The 17896-nt window shown below is 45.7% G+C and overlaps 1 protein-coding gene across 1 annotated transcript in view; it reads left to right on the top strand.

Moving 5' to 3' along the window:
• Positions 1–17896, top strand: part of LOC146188629 (uncharacterized) — a 69708-nt gene that overhangs the window by 27881 nt on the left and 23931 nt on the right. The window contains exons 4-5 of the mRNA XM_084603158.1: positions 9515–9585; positions 11419–11445. Of these exons, the coding sequence (XP_084459284.1) occupies positions 9515–9585; positions 11419–11445 (98 nt within the window). The remainder of the gene's footprint in view (positions 1–9514; positions 9586–11418; positions 11446–17896) is intronic.

The following is a 17896-nucleotide window of genomic DNA, read 5'->3' as shown; positions in this document are numbered from 1 at the left end:
TCACTGCACTACGTCATCAAGCAAACATTCCGACTTTATTATTAGCCGACGTGTCTCTGCCATAAAGTTCCTTTTTCTTCTCTGTCACGGGCTTATAGACATAAATAAAATGGAGTACATCCATACCACCCTTTCAGCATTCACACACAATTATTCATCACAGATTCATCAGACCCTTTCCGTCGCGCTATGACACATTTAAATGCTCATTATTTCCCTGTGCCGTTGAAGCATGGAACCGACTTCCAGAAGAAATTGTGAATTTTGATTGTGTTCATTTATGTGAAACTAAAATCAGGGCACGTCTGTGGGAATAGGACTGAATGTGAATATCCTGCTGCTAATCACGATTTGGTTTGCGTGTTTTTCTTTTTCGTATTTTTTTTCAATTGCACTTCGGGTTGCTTCCTGCGCTCTTCCACTTCCATTTTCTTCTTTGCTCTGTAATTTTCTGTGTTTTCATTGTGGATTGTTTGACTTGGGATCCACTCCTGTATCAGCCTGTAAAGGCTTAGAATATCTAAAGAAAAATATATAAAAAAATAAAAATTGACCACGATTACGTCACTTCCCAATGCGAAATTTGAGCGCAGCTCATAAGCTGTTTCACCTTTTCGATAGAGTGAGGCAAAGATTTCGACAATACACGTATTTACAATTACAGACAACTTTGTTTTTAATTTTTCACACGCATTCCTTCAAGAAACACTCCACTAACATTTCTTGGCTGTCATGAAAGAAGCTTTGTGGTCGGAGAATTGAAGAGAGCAATTGAGTTATCGGGAGGTTGCGGGAAGCAGCGAGTGAGCCCATAGGAACATTGTGCGACGAACTGATAGCAGCGACTGACTGATGTCGCTGACGCCGCTAGCGAGTGAAGCGAGTGAGAGCGGGATTCACGCAGCGTGATCCGCTGATAGCGAGCCGGCGTTTCGGCAACTAGAGAGCACCTTCGCCGCCCCGCAGAGAGAGGGGGGGACCCACTCCTCCTCTTTCTGCATGGCGGCGACGGTGTTCCATCAGGTCATGCAGTGCAGTCACGTTGTCTTGACTAGCTAGCGACGCCAGCGGATCAGTCAGTCGCTTCTAGCGCTGCCTCCGGCGATCTCTCCGCCCCCTCCCCCCCACTTCCTTTCCTCGTGTTCTGCGATCACTGCGCGCTCCTGCCCCCATCCTTCGTCTCTGGGTGTACCCGCCCCCCTCTCTTCCGGCGCGGCTGCGGTTGCCGAAGCGCCGGCTCGAACTGGTGGGATGAAAGGGGGGCGGAGCTGGTTAACAGGTCGACGCGGCCGACTCCGACGCGAAACCCAGGAACGGGTGCCAAAGAGCTGCGGTTTAAAACAATGCAGCAACTGCATGCTATGAGCTACACTGCTCATAGCAACCCGTCCTGCAACCCGACGCGACCCACCAAATACCCATCGGCGCGAACAAACTCCGCCCGAACGCCGACCCTTGTTCCCAGCCCGCCAAGTCTACAAACAGTGCAGCCAAAGGAAATGCGACACCTGGAGGACGTCCAACAAGCGACCACTGTGCTTCTTTTGTGGTGACGCTAGACACGTCTTCCGTTACCATTCTTAAAGGCATATCTGCCTGCTTCAGTTCGCCGTCGATACCCTACGACCTCGTCCTGTTGAGCGACCGCAGGAAATCGACGACTACTTGAGCAGGGCAGTCACCAAGCCGTCGCTGTCGCTCTCCATCCCCATACAACGCCCGACTAGCGTCGCCGGGCCGCCGTTACGTGCAAGGCCACCTAGCACCCGTTGGGGAAACTAAAGCAGCAACCTTTATTGGCAAGATTGGTCAATGGCCGCTGACGGGGAACGACGACGCCGTTATTATGCCGACGCTCCTTATAAAGGCACCCTCGATGAATACGCGCCCAGTCTTCAAGGTGACTCCGCCCTTACTCACGACAGCAACATCGAATACAACACGAAGAGACTTCAAGTTGACGCCGCTTCCCAGTGAAGTGACCACGGTGTGCCTTGACCGCGACCTTAGAAAACGACGAAATAGAGATGAAGCACCAAAGTCAACATACAATACAAGGACACGAAAAAGTGACTTCGCTGTTGCTGTCGATGGTCGCATGGTTACCGCCCTAGTGGACACTGGAGCCGACATTTCTGCCATCACTGGAGCATTCGCGGCCCAGCTCGGGAAAGTATAAGAACTGCTTGGGATGGTCCACTTATTCGCACCGCTGGTGGTAACCTAATGACGCCGTCAGGGCGATGCCCTGCAAGAGTAGCCGTAAATGTGTATACATATCCGACGAGCTCCGTGATTATACAGCAGTGTTCCCACGACATGATTCTGGGCATAGATTTTCTGAACAAACATCTGTCAATCTTCGACCTCCTCTCAAAACTCATCAAGCTCTCGACGGACAGCGGCATACTTTCCAAGACGACATCCACGCATCACACAGCTCTAAACGTTCTCGACAGCGACTTGACCATGGCGCCCCGATCAAGCGTTGTTGCCTGCGTGGGAAACAAAGACATTGAAACCGACGAAGGCGTTGTCGAAGGAAGCACCCATTTGCTCTTGGAAAGAGGCTCGGTATAGCAAGGGATATTGCCCATATCCGAGCAGAGTAGGCTAAACCGATATTCACAAACTTCCCCAAAGAATACCGGTATCTTAACAAGGGCACGACGATCGCTTTCCTGGACGAGCTATCCGATAGTCGAGATGTGTTCGCCGTTTCCGACTAACCCAAAAATGATACGCTCTACCTATCTAAACAGCCCACGTTCGACATCAACACAGCACTGACCCGAAACAGGCAAGACCGAATTCGCCATCTTCTTCAAAGCTACAGCGAGTGCTTTTCTTTGGCGTCAAATGTGCGACAGGCTCCATTGGCAAAGCACCAGATTATCACAGACTAACACGCCCCTCTTCGTCGAAGTCCCTACCGTGTATCGCTACGCGAACTCCAAGCCTTCCGCAAATAAGTTAAGGAAATGCTTCGCGGAGGCGTGATTAAGCCATCGAACAGCGCCTGGACGGCACTAGTCATCTTAGTAAAAAAAGAAAGACCGGACACTTCACTTCTGTGTTGATTATCGCCGCTTAAACAACGTTATGTCTTTGTAGACTCTCTCTGCAACGCTAGGTATTTCTCGTGTATGGACATGAAGAGCGGATACTAGCAAAATAAGGTCGACGAAAGAGACCCCGAGAAGACGGCATTCATAACACTTTAAAGCCTGTTTGAATTCAAGGTAATGTCATTTGACCTGGTCTCCTCACCAGCAACGTTCCAATGTGTAATGGACACTGTCCTGTCTAGCTTGAAGAGGTATATTTGTTTGGTATATTTGGATACTGTCGCGTCTTGTCAAACTTTGAAGACCACCTAAAAAGGCTGCGGAGTGTTGGATGCAATCATGTCATCAGGACTGACATTAAAATCAGAAAATGCCATTTTGCCTACGAGGAGCCGTTATTCCTGGGGCAAATTATGAGCAAGGATGGCTTTTGCCCAGGCCCACAGAACTGTAGAAAACTGCTGCGGTCGTGCAATTTCCGCACCCGTCAGACAAGAAAGCCTTGCGCAGATTCCTTGGGTTGTACGCCTACTACCCCCGAATCGTCAGAAACGTTTCGCGCATTGCCGAACAGCTGACGCAAACTACAAAGGCTGATGAGCTACCCATCGTGTCCCCATGCGTTGGTACGTGACAATATACAGAAATGTTGTAGTGTATATCTTCTATGTTTTTATTCTTATTTAGCAAGCTAGCATGCTTTCACATGGTCATTCTGATTGGGCTTCATCGCCCGGTCCATTTTGATTTGAGAAGCGGAAACACTCTCTCCTGTATCAGTTCCATAGATGACTTGTTTGTCTGGCTTGATTTAAATCAGACATAATTCTATCCGATTAATGTGCTCTGTCCGGTCTGTCCGGTTAAGTAAAATCGGCCTCTCCAGTTAACGACCTTTAAGGTCTATTCACACTTGCGACTAGACGAGGTCGCGCGTCTACCAGTCGCGCGACCAGAGGAGAGGAGCTCGCCACTACCGATGTTCACACTTGCGACTGTCGCCTTCTCGTTCGTCAGGCACAGTTGGGGCGAACGTCGGTAGCGGCCGCTTGCCAGACACTTCAGCTTTTTCAAGCGAGCCCGTGCGCATGCCGCGCTCTCGTGTTTCCAGGAGAACGCCAACGACGAATAGACTGTGTCAATCACCGTGGTGTCAATATAAAATGTTGCGCCTGCGTGAAAAACCCATTTCTGAAAAGTTTATGGTACCTACCGTATAGTCCGAATATCTTTCCAATCTCCTCCAAGGCCATATCCTTCTCCCTGCCTTTGTACTCCGGGTGCAGTTTGTTGAAAAGGAAGGGTATTCTTTAATTGCATTGAAAAGGTGCCCGATGGAGTACTCCGGACCTCGCTGATTGGTGAAATGGTTTGCGACTAGTAGTCGCGCGACTGAAAATTCGAGCAGTGCCCGATCGGCCCGCGGCAGTCGCTTTTCGACCGATGCGACCATTTGCGACTGTCGCTTTTCGACCAAAACGGTCGCGCGACCGCTGCTAGTCGCAAGTGTGAACGGGCCTTTATTCCGGACCAGTCCTATCGGTTTCAGATCTATAACAGTCCAGGGTGTCCGTTTTAAGATGCTTACAGGAAATGGCCGGTGGTACTAGCTCTATACCGGACCAGTCCATCCTGATTCATATCCATACCGGACAAGATCTGTCCCGTTCTACCTGGATACCAGACATGGCCTGTCAATATAAGATCCATACCGGACTGGTCTGTTATACCGGTCCGGAATAAATTTGTTGCAATTTTATATGGAGTTGTCACAATGATAGGAAATTTGTACCTGGTGACACAGGACCTGGAAAGGCTGGTTTGGCAAAATACGCCTTTTTTCACAAGACAACGTGCATATTCCCATACATCTACCATCTTACCTCACTTACTGCTTGCTAGTCGGTTACCTATTTACTTATCTAGGAAACTAGCTACCTACTTGGTACGTAGGTACGTAGGAAGTAAGATAAGATAATAGCGATGAGGTACCTACTTACCTATCTGAAAAGTAGGTAGGTACCTCATCCCCATTCATGATCTGGAAAACTAAATCGTTCGCTGGAATAACAGCGACACACGGTATGCGCCAAACACACCACTACCTGCTACAGTGCGTAATTTATGATGGTCTATCTCAAGTTTCGATAGGACTGCTTATTGATTATAAAAGAAGTTTTCCTAGCAACCTCTCAGAAGCTCTATATCCTTAAAGAGACATCGAGAGGAGTACCGGCTTTTACGAGATGGCACTGACATTGGAGCTTCAACAGCCTGGCACTTCACGCTGAACGCTGCCTTCACAGGATGAGTGTCAGCAACCGGTGCTCGAGGCATCGCATCCGCTACAATTTATAAACGCTCCCTTTTCCAAAGGTATCGGCCTGCTTGTGAACGAACCTGCTGTATGGAAGTGACTGCCTAACTTATTTATATGACACCGCTCTAGTCACTTTGGCTCTCAGCCATATTCCCACCCGGGGTTTCGGATGAATATTTACATCCCGCTACAACTTTCATTAACCCCCTAAATTCGGTGAGGGAGTTATTTTAACGGTTCCGTGGGTTTCGGCTAAGTTCTCACTAGAGCTGTCCGCCTCACAGATTGCGCGTTTATCAGCCAACAGAAAAAAAGAGTTAACGCCTGGAGCGTTGGGGCGAAGATGAACAACAGTACCATAATTGTTGAAATAATCCAGCTGGCAGGTTTGTCCGAGCCCAGTGGAAGGTGTGGCGCTGGCGGCAAATTGAATAGGTTTGCGAGTCTTCGGACTTATTCAAGGATGCGCTTTTCGTACAAGCACGTATGCGGTCGCCTTCTAGACGTATGAGTACCGAGGTAGAGCGGACGGATAAACGCCGACTGATCGAGCGTCCCCACCGAATAGCTGTGGTCAACGTACCTATGGACTAAGTGTTAACAGTTTAAGAGACCGCTGTGACCAGAAACAACCCGAAAGACCATGAACAGCCCCTCTGGTGGGCTTGCAGCATTGTCACAACATACAGAGCCCTGGTCTGAGGGTTCAACTCGGGAATGCGATGAGGAAAAATATGCCAATAAGATGCGTTTCACATTCGGACCACCTTATTTGGGCTGGGAATTTCGATGCGAGGAGTGGATTTCTGAAATTCTTGGTAGATTTACATGGACCTCGAAATTGACCATTAGATCTAAGATATTGTGTCTTTCTTCGTCAGCCTCTGCAGCTAACCGCCCCGTGGGCCCCGCGTTACTGGATCATTTTGCGGGAGTTCTGCGGAAGCTGAAGCCTTTCTCACCGAACGAGACATAACTCGCCTAGGCAGCATCCCTGGCCACAAAAAATAACATAGCAGGTAGTAGCCAGCATGCCAAGCTGGTCACTGGGATCTCGCAATGCGATAGCTTCCCCGTTTGGAAGAACCGTTGGCACCACTATCAGCTTGCCGACACTCTTCTATATGGTCATTCCCCTACTAACGCGCCCAGTGTAACTAGAAGTGGGGGAAAAGGAAAGGGCTGCCTGCTTGGCTACCTAATGCCTCTCCCTCCCGACCAGCCCCCCATTTTCCCCATTTGTGTCTACGGAAGCAGTCTAGGAGTGGTAGGAGCAATCTGGCCACGACAGAGAGCGGCAGTATCTTCGTTACGTCGGCGGAAAGAATTCACGACAAATCGTCGGAAGGCCCAGACATTTTACGCTGCAATAGAGGAGCAGGGTGTGGTTCCATGCGATACACTCTTCGTCATATTTTTAACTTTAGATGGAAAGGAAAGCCCCTGAAATGCCGCCATCCGAGTCTTTTGGTACATGAATACAATCAGCATCTTCCCTGCGGTGAGAAGCAAACTAATACCGACACCGACAACCTGAAATTTGGAAAATATTTTCTGAAGAAAAGGGGCAATGAACGATCCCGCGGTTGCGTTGATTTTGCATCCATAATGCCGGAAACATGAGTGCTGGCTATAAAGAATACTGAGACGTACCCGATTCAGGTAAGCTATTTTAGTTTAATGCCTCTTGAGGATTTGTCGAGCTCTTTTACTAGTTATGCAATTGTGAGAACGAGAGGGCGGTTGCTACCTTCCTTCCTTGCGAACAGGGACGTCAGAAGACGTGCTTCATGCAATCTGCGCTCCCCTACTTTTGGGGTGTTTCAAGTATAAAAGAGTTTGTCATGTATGACATGGTTCATACTTCGCAGCATCTAGATATTAAACCATAGTGCATATCGATACTTTCACAAGTCGCGGGAACATTCTCATCGAACATGCGTCTTGAACATAGAGAACGTGCTTCAGCTCGCTTAGGCGCGTTTTCTGAATCAGCGGCCACCATTTATCCTAGCGAATAAGCCTTAGACGAACTCTCTCCTTAGAACCAGCGAAAAGGTGTACCAAAAACACCTTCCTTATAAGGTGTAAATTGCACATTTTGTGTTTTTGTCAAGCTGTCAGGGAACTGGCATCCGCTTTGCTTGGCTTATTCTTTATTTCTAATTATGTTTTCATCTTCCCTAACAAGCATCCACCCAACTTCTGCCGGGGTGTATTCATTCTATGCGCAGTTAACGCCGTTACCTCAATGCCTCTAGAAAGCTTCTTATTTTCGCTCAGTGCTTTTTGTTTTGAATATGCCAGTGATGGGGGGGGGGGGGGGCAATTTTCGGCATCAGCCGTGAAGCATTCACAATCGCATTCCGCACTGATAGAGCATTCTAAAGCTACAGATTCTTACATATACTTGCGAATTTCGCGTCACAGATTAAACTATGACCTGCGTTGGAACTAAGGGTATATTTTTCCGAATAAGCCCTGACCAGGATATATATCCCAAAAACTTTAAATGCTAGCCCACTTCGTTTTGCTATTAATGCAACTTCCAGAGATTTGTTCTGCACAAAATCCTTCATTTGGGCTGATGTTATTGCACTGCTTTTTGAAATAATAGATATTACTCTTAGCTGGTGGTTACAAAATGACATACCCTGACGCTGGTAGACCTGATGGAGGTTTGAATTTATGAGGCTGCATGACATGTGTGATGCAGCCAGAGCTTCCAGATCAAGCAGCCTTTTCGGACCCTCAGTAAGACCCGCTGACTGAATCTACCGCAGGCATGTTTGTATCGCGAGCTTAAACTTGAATACTATAATAATGCCGAGTGCGATTTGATATTATGTGGGTACTCATTATGGTATCCTAATGCGTTTGTATTCAATATTTAAGCCGCAAATAAAGGGTTATACACATTGCACAGCAGCAACGTTTTTCAACCAAAATAGGCAATGCCGTTCCTGCATAACTCCATAGCTGCAAAACTAAAATCGTTTTCATTATTGCATATTCACAAATAGAGATCAAGCTTACAAGTAATACAATTCAATGCCTAACAGACGCAGTAGCCGCTGGGAGCATTGTTAGTTTAAATGAAATAGCAACAGTCTAAATCTGACTGAATGGGAGGCAGTATATGTAGATGACGGCATAAAATAGAATAAAACAATGAACGAACACAAACAAGTGACACGGACAAGCGCTTACTGGCGACTGATTCTTTATTGAATATTTATGCGCGGCGTAGCATTCCTAGCAAGAGGTACTAAAACGTCAAATGGTGTAGATGGGCATAAAAGCGATAAATGACACGTAATAACAGCAATACAGTCGATAAAGAACGTATGGTAGGTGAAAACTCTAAACAGGATAGCAGATAAAATTGAACCATGACAAGGTGTGGGTGCCGCGAGAAACAAAGAAAAAAATACATTCCATCCGCTTTATTCACCCTAATTTCTTTGCAGTAGCTTCCTAAAAAAGTAAGTTCATTGTCATACAACACTTAAGATGGATCAATACCGCGTTCAAAACCCCTTCTTGTGATGAAGTACGCTTCTCTCAATTTTCGGGCCGCGCTATCTTGCCTTCTGCCTAAAATAAGTTTCTTATAGGCGAGGCATACATTTACAAGTTTTACAATGAATCGAGAGGTTAGGTCTCGTGCCAGTGCCAAGTGATCCCTCATACGATGGTTCACACACCTCCCCGTTTGGCCGATACAGGCGTATACATTTCTGCACGTGAGTTGAATTTGGTACACTACCCCCATGTACTGTCCGTATCATTTCCCTGTATTATTTTATCTTGGGGCGTTTTGCTTATAACGTGTATCGAATAGTCAAACAAAATGTTCTACTGTAGTTGACTGCAGTACGAAATAATGACCATTGTGACTACTCCTGACGTTTCGACGGCATCTTATATTTGCAGTACTCTCAACGATGTTCCAACTATTCAACAACCTCAAAATGTTCAGTAGAGCTTCTAGTGTGGCAGGTTTTAAAAAACATACCCATTTTCTGTTTGAAAATAGCGGGAATTAAAAATCGCAACCACTAAAATTATTCAAAGGCATTCGCATGATGATTCTATTGCTCAGTAATCATTCTTTACCTTTCAGAAAATTTTCTGTAGACTTGATTGTTGGTTATGGGCTACCGCATACATGGATAATGATTAAAGAAAACACAGGTGAATGCTCTTCAATGTATTCATATTTGCAACCACTCAACCATGTAACCAAACCTCTGTGAACGAAGATAAAATGAGGCTTCCTGCATTGAAAAGGAAGGTTCATAATAATGTTGCATGGCACTCCTTTTTCTACAATGGGCCATATTTATATATTTCAGCAGCTTAAAAATATCTCACGGCAGCATTGAGTGTGTGGTACTTGCATAAATTATTTTAAAATATTTTCGTGAAAGAAAAGCTTAATTGACCCCGCCGGGGTGGCGCAGTGGTTACGGCGCTCGACTACTGTTCCCAGGGACACGGGATCGAATCCCGGCCTCGGCGGCCGCATTTCGATGGAGGCGAAAAGCAAGGCGCCCGTGTACTGTGCGATGTCAGTGCACGTTAAAGAACCCCAGGTGGTCAAAATTTCCGGAGTCCTCCACTACGGCGTCTCTCATAGCCTGAGTTGCTTTGGGACGTTAAACCCCACAAACCAAACCAAACCAAACCAAAAGCTTAATTGAAAGCGTTTTGAGATTTCATACCATAATTAAGATGAACTTGCATAAAAGGAGAATAAAATGTTGCAGCTTTCAAATGGGCTGCATAAATCGACCCTAAAATTTAAAACTATCTCAAGAGCGTCATTGCATTCTGCACAGACGCCAGAAAATTTGCAAAAGATTAACCAAGGTAATATTTATTATATGCATTTTATTATTGATCAGTACATTTGCAGTAAAAAGCCATTCTCACAAACGTTATGCGCGCATCGTGACACATGAAAACGACCAGCTTTATAAAAAGAATTTAAAAACACTAGCATGATCCAAAAACTAAATGGTATAAGGCTATAGGGGTGCTTCAGTACACACAGCACATCATTAGAAAATAAGGAAATTTTGACTGTTCAAAATTATAAAAAAAAATAATAGCGACACGTCTTTATTAGATGGAGATTCAGCTTAGGGGATCATATTTTGCAAAATGGTTCGTACAATTTTGGCGTTTATTCTAAAACACAACTCACGTCTGTGTTAGGAATCAATATATTCATCACAAATTAATGCACTAAATAAGTTCTGAGTGAAATAAGCTAGCCACCTTTAATCCACAAGTGTCTGGAAATCTATCCCGGCAATATTATATATAGAAAGAGTTAACATATCAACCCATTGAGCTGTATTTGTAGGAGAAATCAATAATAGATTTTTAATAATAACGCTAGTTATATAAGACACCATGGGATGCAACAGTTGGAGGATACAACTAATAACGAGGTTTACATGTTAATGATAGATACACGCAGGGTTATTATTAGAGCGAGGCAGCTTTGAACAGCTAATCTGTAGCAAGGGCTCATTCAACACAACAGTTTTGTGACAACTATACATGTACATTTCGTGCATGCGTCTTTGAAGAAGAGTACATACAGTGCAAGCCAATAACCGCTCTATTTGGGTACTGGTGCTCTGAAAAAAAAAAAAAACTCACAGCTAACGTGCAAGGTTAAGTGGGGCCTACGGATTTTCAGAGGCATGAAGGCTAGTAGACCGAAATCGTAAATTGAACGAAAGCGCCATCAAAGAAAGCTAGTCTTGCATGAAACACGGGAAATTTCCTATCCATGCATATAAGGAAGTAGTTGTTCTTCTCTTTAAACATATCAGATTAGGCGGCATTATTATTTTGCCAAGGTGTTCGTCTTTTTTGAATAGGTGGACATTTTAAAATGCCATTTAAGTGTTTAAAACCATTTTTTATAAATATCATGCGTTTATAACCATTTGTTGTAATGATAATTTCCAGACACCATGATTTTAATTTGACACTTTGTTACTTTTTCAGATAGGCGCAAGAAAAAAAAGCACCCAGGTAAGCAGCAGAAAAGAAAGAACAGAAGCAGAGTAAATCACCTGCTACAATTGCAGTGCGATCGAATAAACGCGTGAAATTTGATCGACAACATCCAGCGCATAAAATGCAATCTAGAGCCGCAGGGAGATCTAGAGCTCACATTGGGCCTCCGAATATTCGCAGGGTGAATGAAGTAAATGAGCATCTGGCATTATCTTAAGTGCAAAGAATATTGCTAGTGACCTGCTAATTGCTGTGAATGCGGTTCCACTTAGTTGCAGGAATTCTATTTTTTCTAAACATTTTCTGAGTAGAGCCCTTACATCTAGTACCGCACCACTTTTCTAAACAATGTTGAAGCGTTTGAGAGAAATGCATGACTCAGCGGGTTCAGAGAACCAATGAAAGAGAACCCCTGTTTTTTTCCTTTTGTTTTTAATGTCATTGTAAACTAGAAAAAGTTGCCACTCTACAATGACAATATCTGTCAGCATTCTAGCTTAAATGTGGTGCTTTTCGATGGCAGAGGAAGCACAGAAAAACAATTATCTACTTCGCTGTTGTCGACCTCTTTAGAGATAGCTCGTACCCACACAACGCGATCGGCCGAAAATTGGAGCACACTGGGATTTTCATATGCATAAATACATTGCCGAATTGAACAGATCTGCAAAGTAGAGATAGAAAAAATTACTGGCCACTTAGGATATTTCATAAGAAGTGAACGGCGAAAGCCTATAGAACTAATAGTCAATAGGTGTCATTTTAGTCATCACTCCTTGTTATTAAGCATTTGTATTCATTTCTAGTACATTTCCTCAAATAAAAAGTAGAAATCATAAAGCACGCAGAGGTGAAGACTGTGGCGCATTTCAGAAATTAGCATCGTGATTTAAAGTTCTCGGACTTCTTGTACTTGTACTTGTAGTGTTCGCAGAGCATATTTACAAATCGAGCCCATGCCAAGTTGTACCCAAGTAGCATGGTATGTTTTCGATGATGAATCGATGAATAGTGCATTTAGGCAGGCTCGAAGTCGCTAAACTCTATTGAAAGTCACGAGACACTAGTATCAACCTCCTGCAGATTATACAGAATGCCTCAAATATTTATCCTACAAAATGAATTAGCTGTGAATTTTTGTGGACGACGTTAAATATGGCAATAAGGCGATAAATGCGTCGAAATGAGGCCATATGACGTGACCTGTGAACAGGACATCAAAAGCCAGTTTTTTTTTGTATTACACTTTGGCACAAGCCTACACCACGAGGGTAGCATTTCTACTGGATTGAGAGTCTGAGACAATTTGTGGGTGCCCTGTTTCTATAAATGTTTGTATTCAATTGTTACAAAAGTTGCGTGTCAGTAGTTTTTTCACTAGAATCCAATTTATCAGCAGTTAAGTTAAAAGACGGCAAATAACTTTTAGGAAAAAAACTGTACGTATTGACGTGGAGATATCCTACCGACGCAAACGTCATGGCACTCTTTGGAGATGAGCTCGGAACTTTTCAAGGTACTTTGTGCGTATTTAGATATGATTTGTTTGGTGAGAATTTGGTAGTCACCTATTTACTTGCAGCAGGAATGGCGCTAGAATACTAAGGCATGACGTCTAAACATGAAATAAAAAATTATTGACAAAAATTTTGCAATGAGGGTGCATTACGAAAGCGAGATAGCGACATGAAATCATTAAGGCAGTCTTTAAAAAACGCTTTTTATCAAAACGAAAACAGAACAACTGATAGAAACCCAAATTTTCTGTAGATGAATTCTAAGTCACAGTATATTTGTTTCTCATTTTATTTCAACATCTTTGCAAAATCTGCTAAATATTACTCTTTTTGCTTTTATCAAAAGTGCAGTTTGTGACATTTCAGCAGCTTCCCTTATAAAACTATCACATGGATACAAATCTAAATAGTTTGTCCTGAAGACTTAAAAATTAATTGGTGTAAGCCGGCGTTCCAATCAGAAATAAAGCTCAGCCCAGTATGAAGTTCAGTTCCGTCGTTCAGTCGTGTCCGACTCTTCGTGACCCTATTGACCATGTCGCGCCACGCTTTCCGGTCTCTCACTATCTTCCTAACATCACATAACTTCATCTGCAGTGCCTCGAGGATGCCATCTAACCATCGCGTTCGCTGCCTACCCCTTCTCCGGCAACCCTCAACCTTTCCCAACATCAAATCTTTCTCCAGCGACTCCCCTCTTCTCATCAGATGACCAAAGTAGCTGAGCTTTAACTTTAGAATTTTAACTTTAGAATTTGACCCTCCAATGAGCAGTCAGGGTTTATGGTCGACAATATTGACTGATTTGATCTTCTGGCAGTCCAAGGAACTCTCAAGAGTCTTCGCCAGCACCACAATTCAAACGCGTCAATTCTTCGGCGGTCAGCCTTTTTCACAGTCCAACTCGCATCCATACATCACGGCAGAGAGTTCTGACAAAATGTGATTCACTGGAGAAGGTAATGGCAACCCACTCCAGTATTTCCTGCCAAGAAAACCCTATGGCCAGTCACAATACCAGAATGAAGTTACTGTCCGTCTAATGCTGGTGGCAAAGGGTGTTCAATGTGTGATGATGGACCCTGGTCTCAGGCTATGCAACATATAGGCTGCTGACTGTAAGTTGACTTAGATTACCAAGATTCTTTTTAGACTTCGGTTGCGTGCTGGTGTTGAGGAAATGTTGTAGATTGACACTGGCCTTAGACTGTCCAATAGATAGGCCATTGGCTTTAGAAGGGCCTAATGGCCACCTTTCCAGTCGCATATTAGCTATATGAGAAGATTTTTGCCCTGCGTTTGTTTGCAAACTGCTGAAAACTAGTCATTATACAGTTCATGTGTCAGATGATCCTGACAGTCTTCAATATCTTTTGATGGGTTCAGACAAGACACATGCACGAAGAAATTGTTCCTAGAAAATGTGCGTTGCTTACAGTTCCTAATAATAGAAAGGACTGGCTACTGAACACTACAGCCGTTTTACAGCATTTTGAAATGATAGCACCTTCACGTATACAGGTATATTTCGAATCAAAAGATAGCAAAACAACCCGTGAGGCTGGTAGTATTTAGCGAATTTACCGTGCCAAGTAGCCCTCGGTTTACATGATACCAGCATGTTGCATTGAAATACATATGATGCAGCGAATAAATGCAGTGTAGAGAAATGTGTGTATGTTACTTGTATCACAGACAGTATTTCCGTTAATATTGACACGTTGCAAGAAGGTTAGCTCGAGAACGCAATGGCTGATAACTTAAGCGAATGTTTACGGGTAGGCGCCAACCTTCTCGTAGTAACAGCTGCCGTTGCTCTAGCTTCGTCTTCCTTTCGCGTCACTACTGTTGATCATCCTCTTCTTCAACATCCAGCGACGCAGGGCATATATGCGTAGCAGGGGGCGGCAGAAAGTTAGGTGGGCGGATGAGATTAAGTTCGCAGTGTCAAGTGGATGCAGCTAGCACAGAACCGAGTTAAGTGGAGAAATATGGGAGAGGCCTTCGCTCTGCAGTGGGTATAATCAGGCTGATGATGATGATGATGATGACGACGACCCCCCCCCCCCCCCCCCCGAAAAGCACAGTCTCGGTGCGCATTATGTCGAACTAGTGCAGGTGTAGCACCGCTTCATTCGGGCGACATGAACGATCTCGGTACGTGGCATAGCGGACTGTTGCGGCGTATGCACAGGGGTGATCTCGTATGTCACAGGAGTGACTGGCCGTAAAACACGATAGGGTCCTGCGTAGCGTGGCAAGAGCTTCTCACACAGCCCAACTCTGCGAGCGGGAGTCCAGAGCAAGACGAGAGAGCCCGGAGAGTAGTGGACCCGGTGACGAGAATCATGGCGGCGTTTCTCGGAATTTTGGGAGATAGGAGCTGGCATTAACGGGGGAAGGCAGTACGCTATCAAACGGAAGGGGATGGTCGCAGCCGTATAGAAAATAAAAGGGTGAGTAGCCCATCGTGTCGTGACGGGAGGAATTATATGCGAACGTTACAAACGGCAGAGTAACATCCCAGTCACGGTGATCATCCGGTACATACATTGACATGTCCGTTAGCGTGCGGTTGAGGCGTTCGGTGAGGCCGTTCGTTTGTGGATGGTAAGCGGTGGTGAAGCAGTGCTTAATGGAGCAGAACAGGAGAATTTTGTCGGCTACTCGAGCAAGAAAGCAACGGCCATGGTCAGTGAGCAGCTGGCGTGGAGTACCATGGAGCAGGATGACGTCGTGGAGAAGAAACGCAGCCACGTCAGTTGCACAGCTGGTGGGTATCGCTCGGGTGACAGCGTAGCGCATAGTATAATCCGTGGTCGCCGCAATTCATTTATTCCCCGACGAAGAGAGTGGGAAAGGCCCAAGGAGATCAAGGCAAACTCGGGAAAACGGGTCTACTGGAATGTCTATCGGCTGCAGGTATCCAGCAGGCACCATCGATGGCTTGTTCCGTCGCTGACACCGGTCGGTCACAAGAATCCACGTAACGACGAACAGAGCGATAGAGGCCCGGCCAAACGAAATCGCGGCGGACGCTGTCGTACGTGCGAGATAGACCAAGATGATCCGCAGTGGGGGCGTCGTGCAGTTTCTGTAGAATGGTGGCGCGCACGTGTTCGGAGGCTACGAGCAGAAGCTTGGCGCTATCTGGTCGCATATTCCGCTGGTATAAGGTGCCGTTATGCCGCTGCAAAAAGAGGAGGGCAGTAGCGGCATCGCAGCGGACGCGCGCGCAGGTGCGGAAAAGAGGAAAATATGTTTCGCACTGCGCATGAACGCTGCCGCCGCGAAGAGCTTACCGAGTAGAGCAGGAAGGCGTCTGCCGTCATCGCATGCCAAAATTGAATGTGAATTCTACCTAGAACGCCGGTGAACTTTGATGCGTGAAACGAAATGGTGGTTGTGCTCGATGCAACGCTCGGTCGCCCGGAGACATATTTTGCTCCACTTTCGGTTCAGCAGCATTCAACCTTCCTAATATTGTCTTGGTTTTGGCGCCCGCTCCGTAGCTAGATCCAGGACATAGTTATCCAGGACCTGTCGTCTGTGTTCGGGAAGAGCGAATGGAGGCTACACCCCCGCTTTGGTCTCAGGGTAGTACTACTATCAGAAGCACAAAGAATATATTTCCAGTTGCGGCTTCACTTTCTCTTCGCTCCCTCAGCCTTATCTGCGCGCAGTCCGCGGGATCAAAACAGGTTTTGACATTGCAGCGCTCTGTGCTGCGCTCGTGCAGGAATGCGCTGGGTCCACTTTGATTTCGGAATTTTTACACACGCTACCTCACCGGGCCCCGCCGGGGTGGTGCAGTGGTAAGACGCCCGACTACTGTGCCGGAGTTCCCGGGTTCGAACCCGACCTCGGCGGCTGCGTTTCGATGGAGGCGAAACGAAGAGGCGTCGTGTGCTGTGCGATGTCAGCGCACGTTAAAGATCCCCAGGTGGTCGAAATTACTCCGTAGCCCTCCACTACGGCTCCTCTTTCTCTCTTTCCACTTTCATTCCCACCTTCCTCCCTTCCCTTACGGCGCGGTTCGGGTGTCCACAGAGCAAGTGTGACAGTTACTGCGCCTTTCCCTTCCTGTGAACCAATTTATTATTATTATTTATTTATTACCTCACCGGAAATGAAATAAGTAGCACGCTGGTAAGCGATCCATTTATGTTCAGTTGTGCATATGCATACTCTGTTGATGCATGCATGAGAACTCCTGCTCTTGCGCGGAACGATGTGCGCAATTACTTGCATTACTCTGAAATTTATTGGTGCATAATAAAATCGCGAGCGCTTCTCACGCGTGATGATTTCACGTCGCTTTGTCCGGGTCCTTCACGTTAGCGCCAAGAACTTGAGTTAGAATTTCTCTAAATTCAAAGAAGTGCTCAGCCCGGTGGTTTGCCACCTTAGCCATCCAAGATGGCATCCGCTCTAAGGTCCACTCTAGGTTGCGTGGTGCCAGACAAATGGCGGTCTCCCTAAGGTCCTGTCAATGTCATGTGATGTCACTGAAGATGGCGCCTACCCTAACAATCCTGGGTCACATGATGTTGCCAAGATGACAGCCTAGTTGGTGATCACGTGACGCTTGCATAATAATCCAAGATTGTGGCATAGTTTAAATTCTTGATTCAAGATGGCAGCCGACCGCCTGATGCCACAATCCAAGGTGGCGGCAACCTTAAATTACGTGATGACGCCAAGATTGCGGCATTGTTAGTAATCACGGTGCTCTTACGCCTTAAGAGAAGATGGCGGCCGGTTTTGCAAAAACATACTAATGACGTCATAATCCAAGATGGCAGTAGAGTTTTAAATTCAGAATCCAAGTTGGCGACCTAACACGTGACGTCGCAATCTAAGATGGCGGCCCCAAATTTGGGTACAAATACACTGTGCCATGTCCCCCTCCCGAAAGGGGAGTGTTATTATGGACAATTACTACATGA

Source organism: Amblyomma maculatum, chromosome 5 (genome assembly GCF_055883805.1).
Source record: "Amblyomma maculatum isolate TAMU_Amacu chromosome 5, ASM5588380v1, whole genome shotgun sequence".
NCBI classification, from domain to species: domain Eukaryota; kingdom Metazoa; phylum Arthropoda; class Arachnida; order Ixodida; family Ixodidae; genus Amblyomma; species Amblyomma maculatum.
The sequence above is the reverse complement of the archived record's forward strand: the minus strand, read 5'-3'. Positions and strand labels throughout refer to the sequence as shown.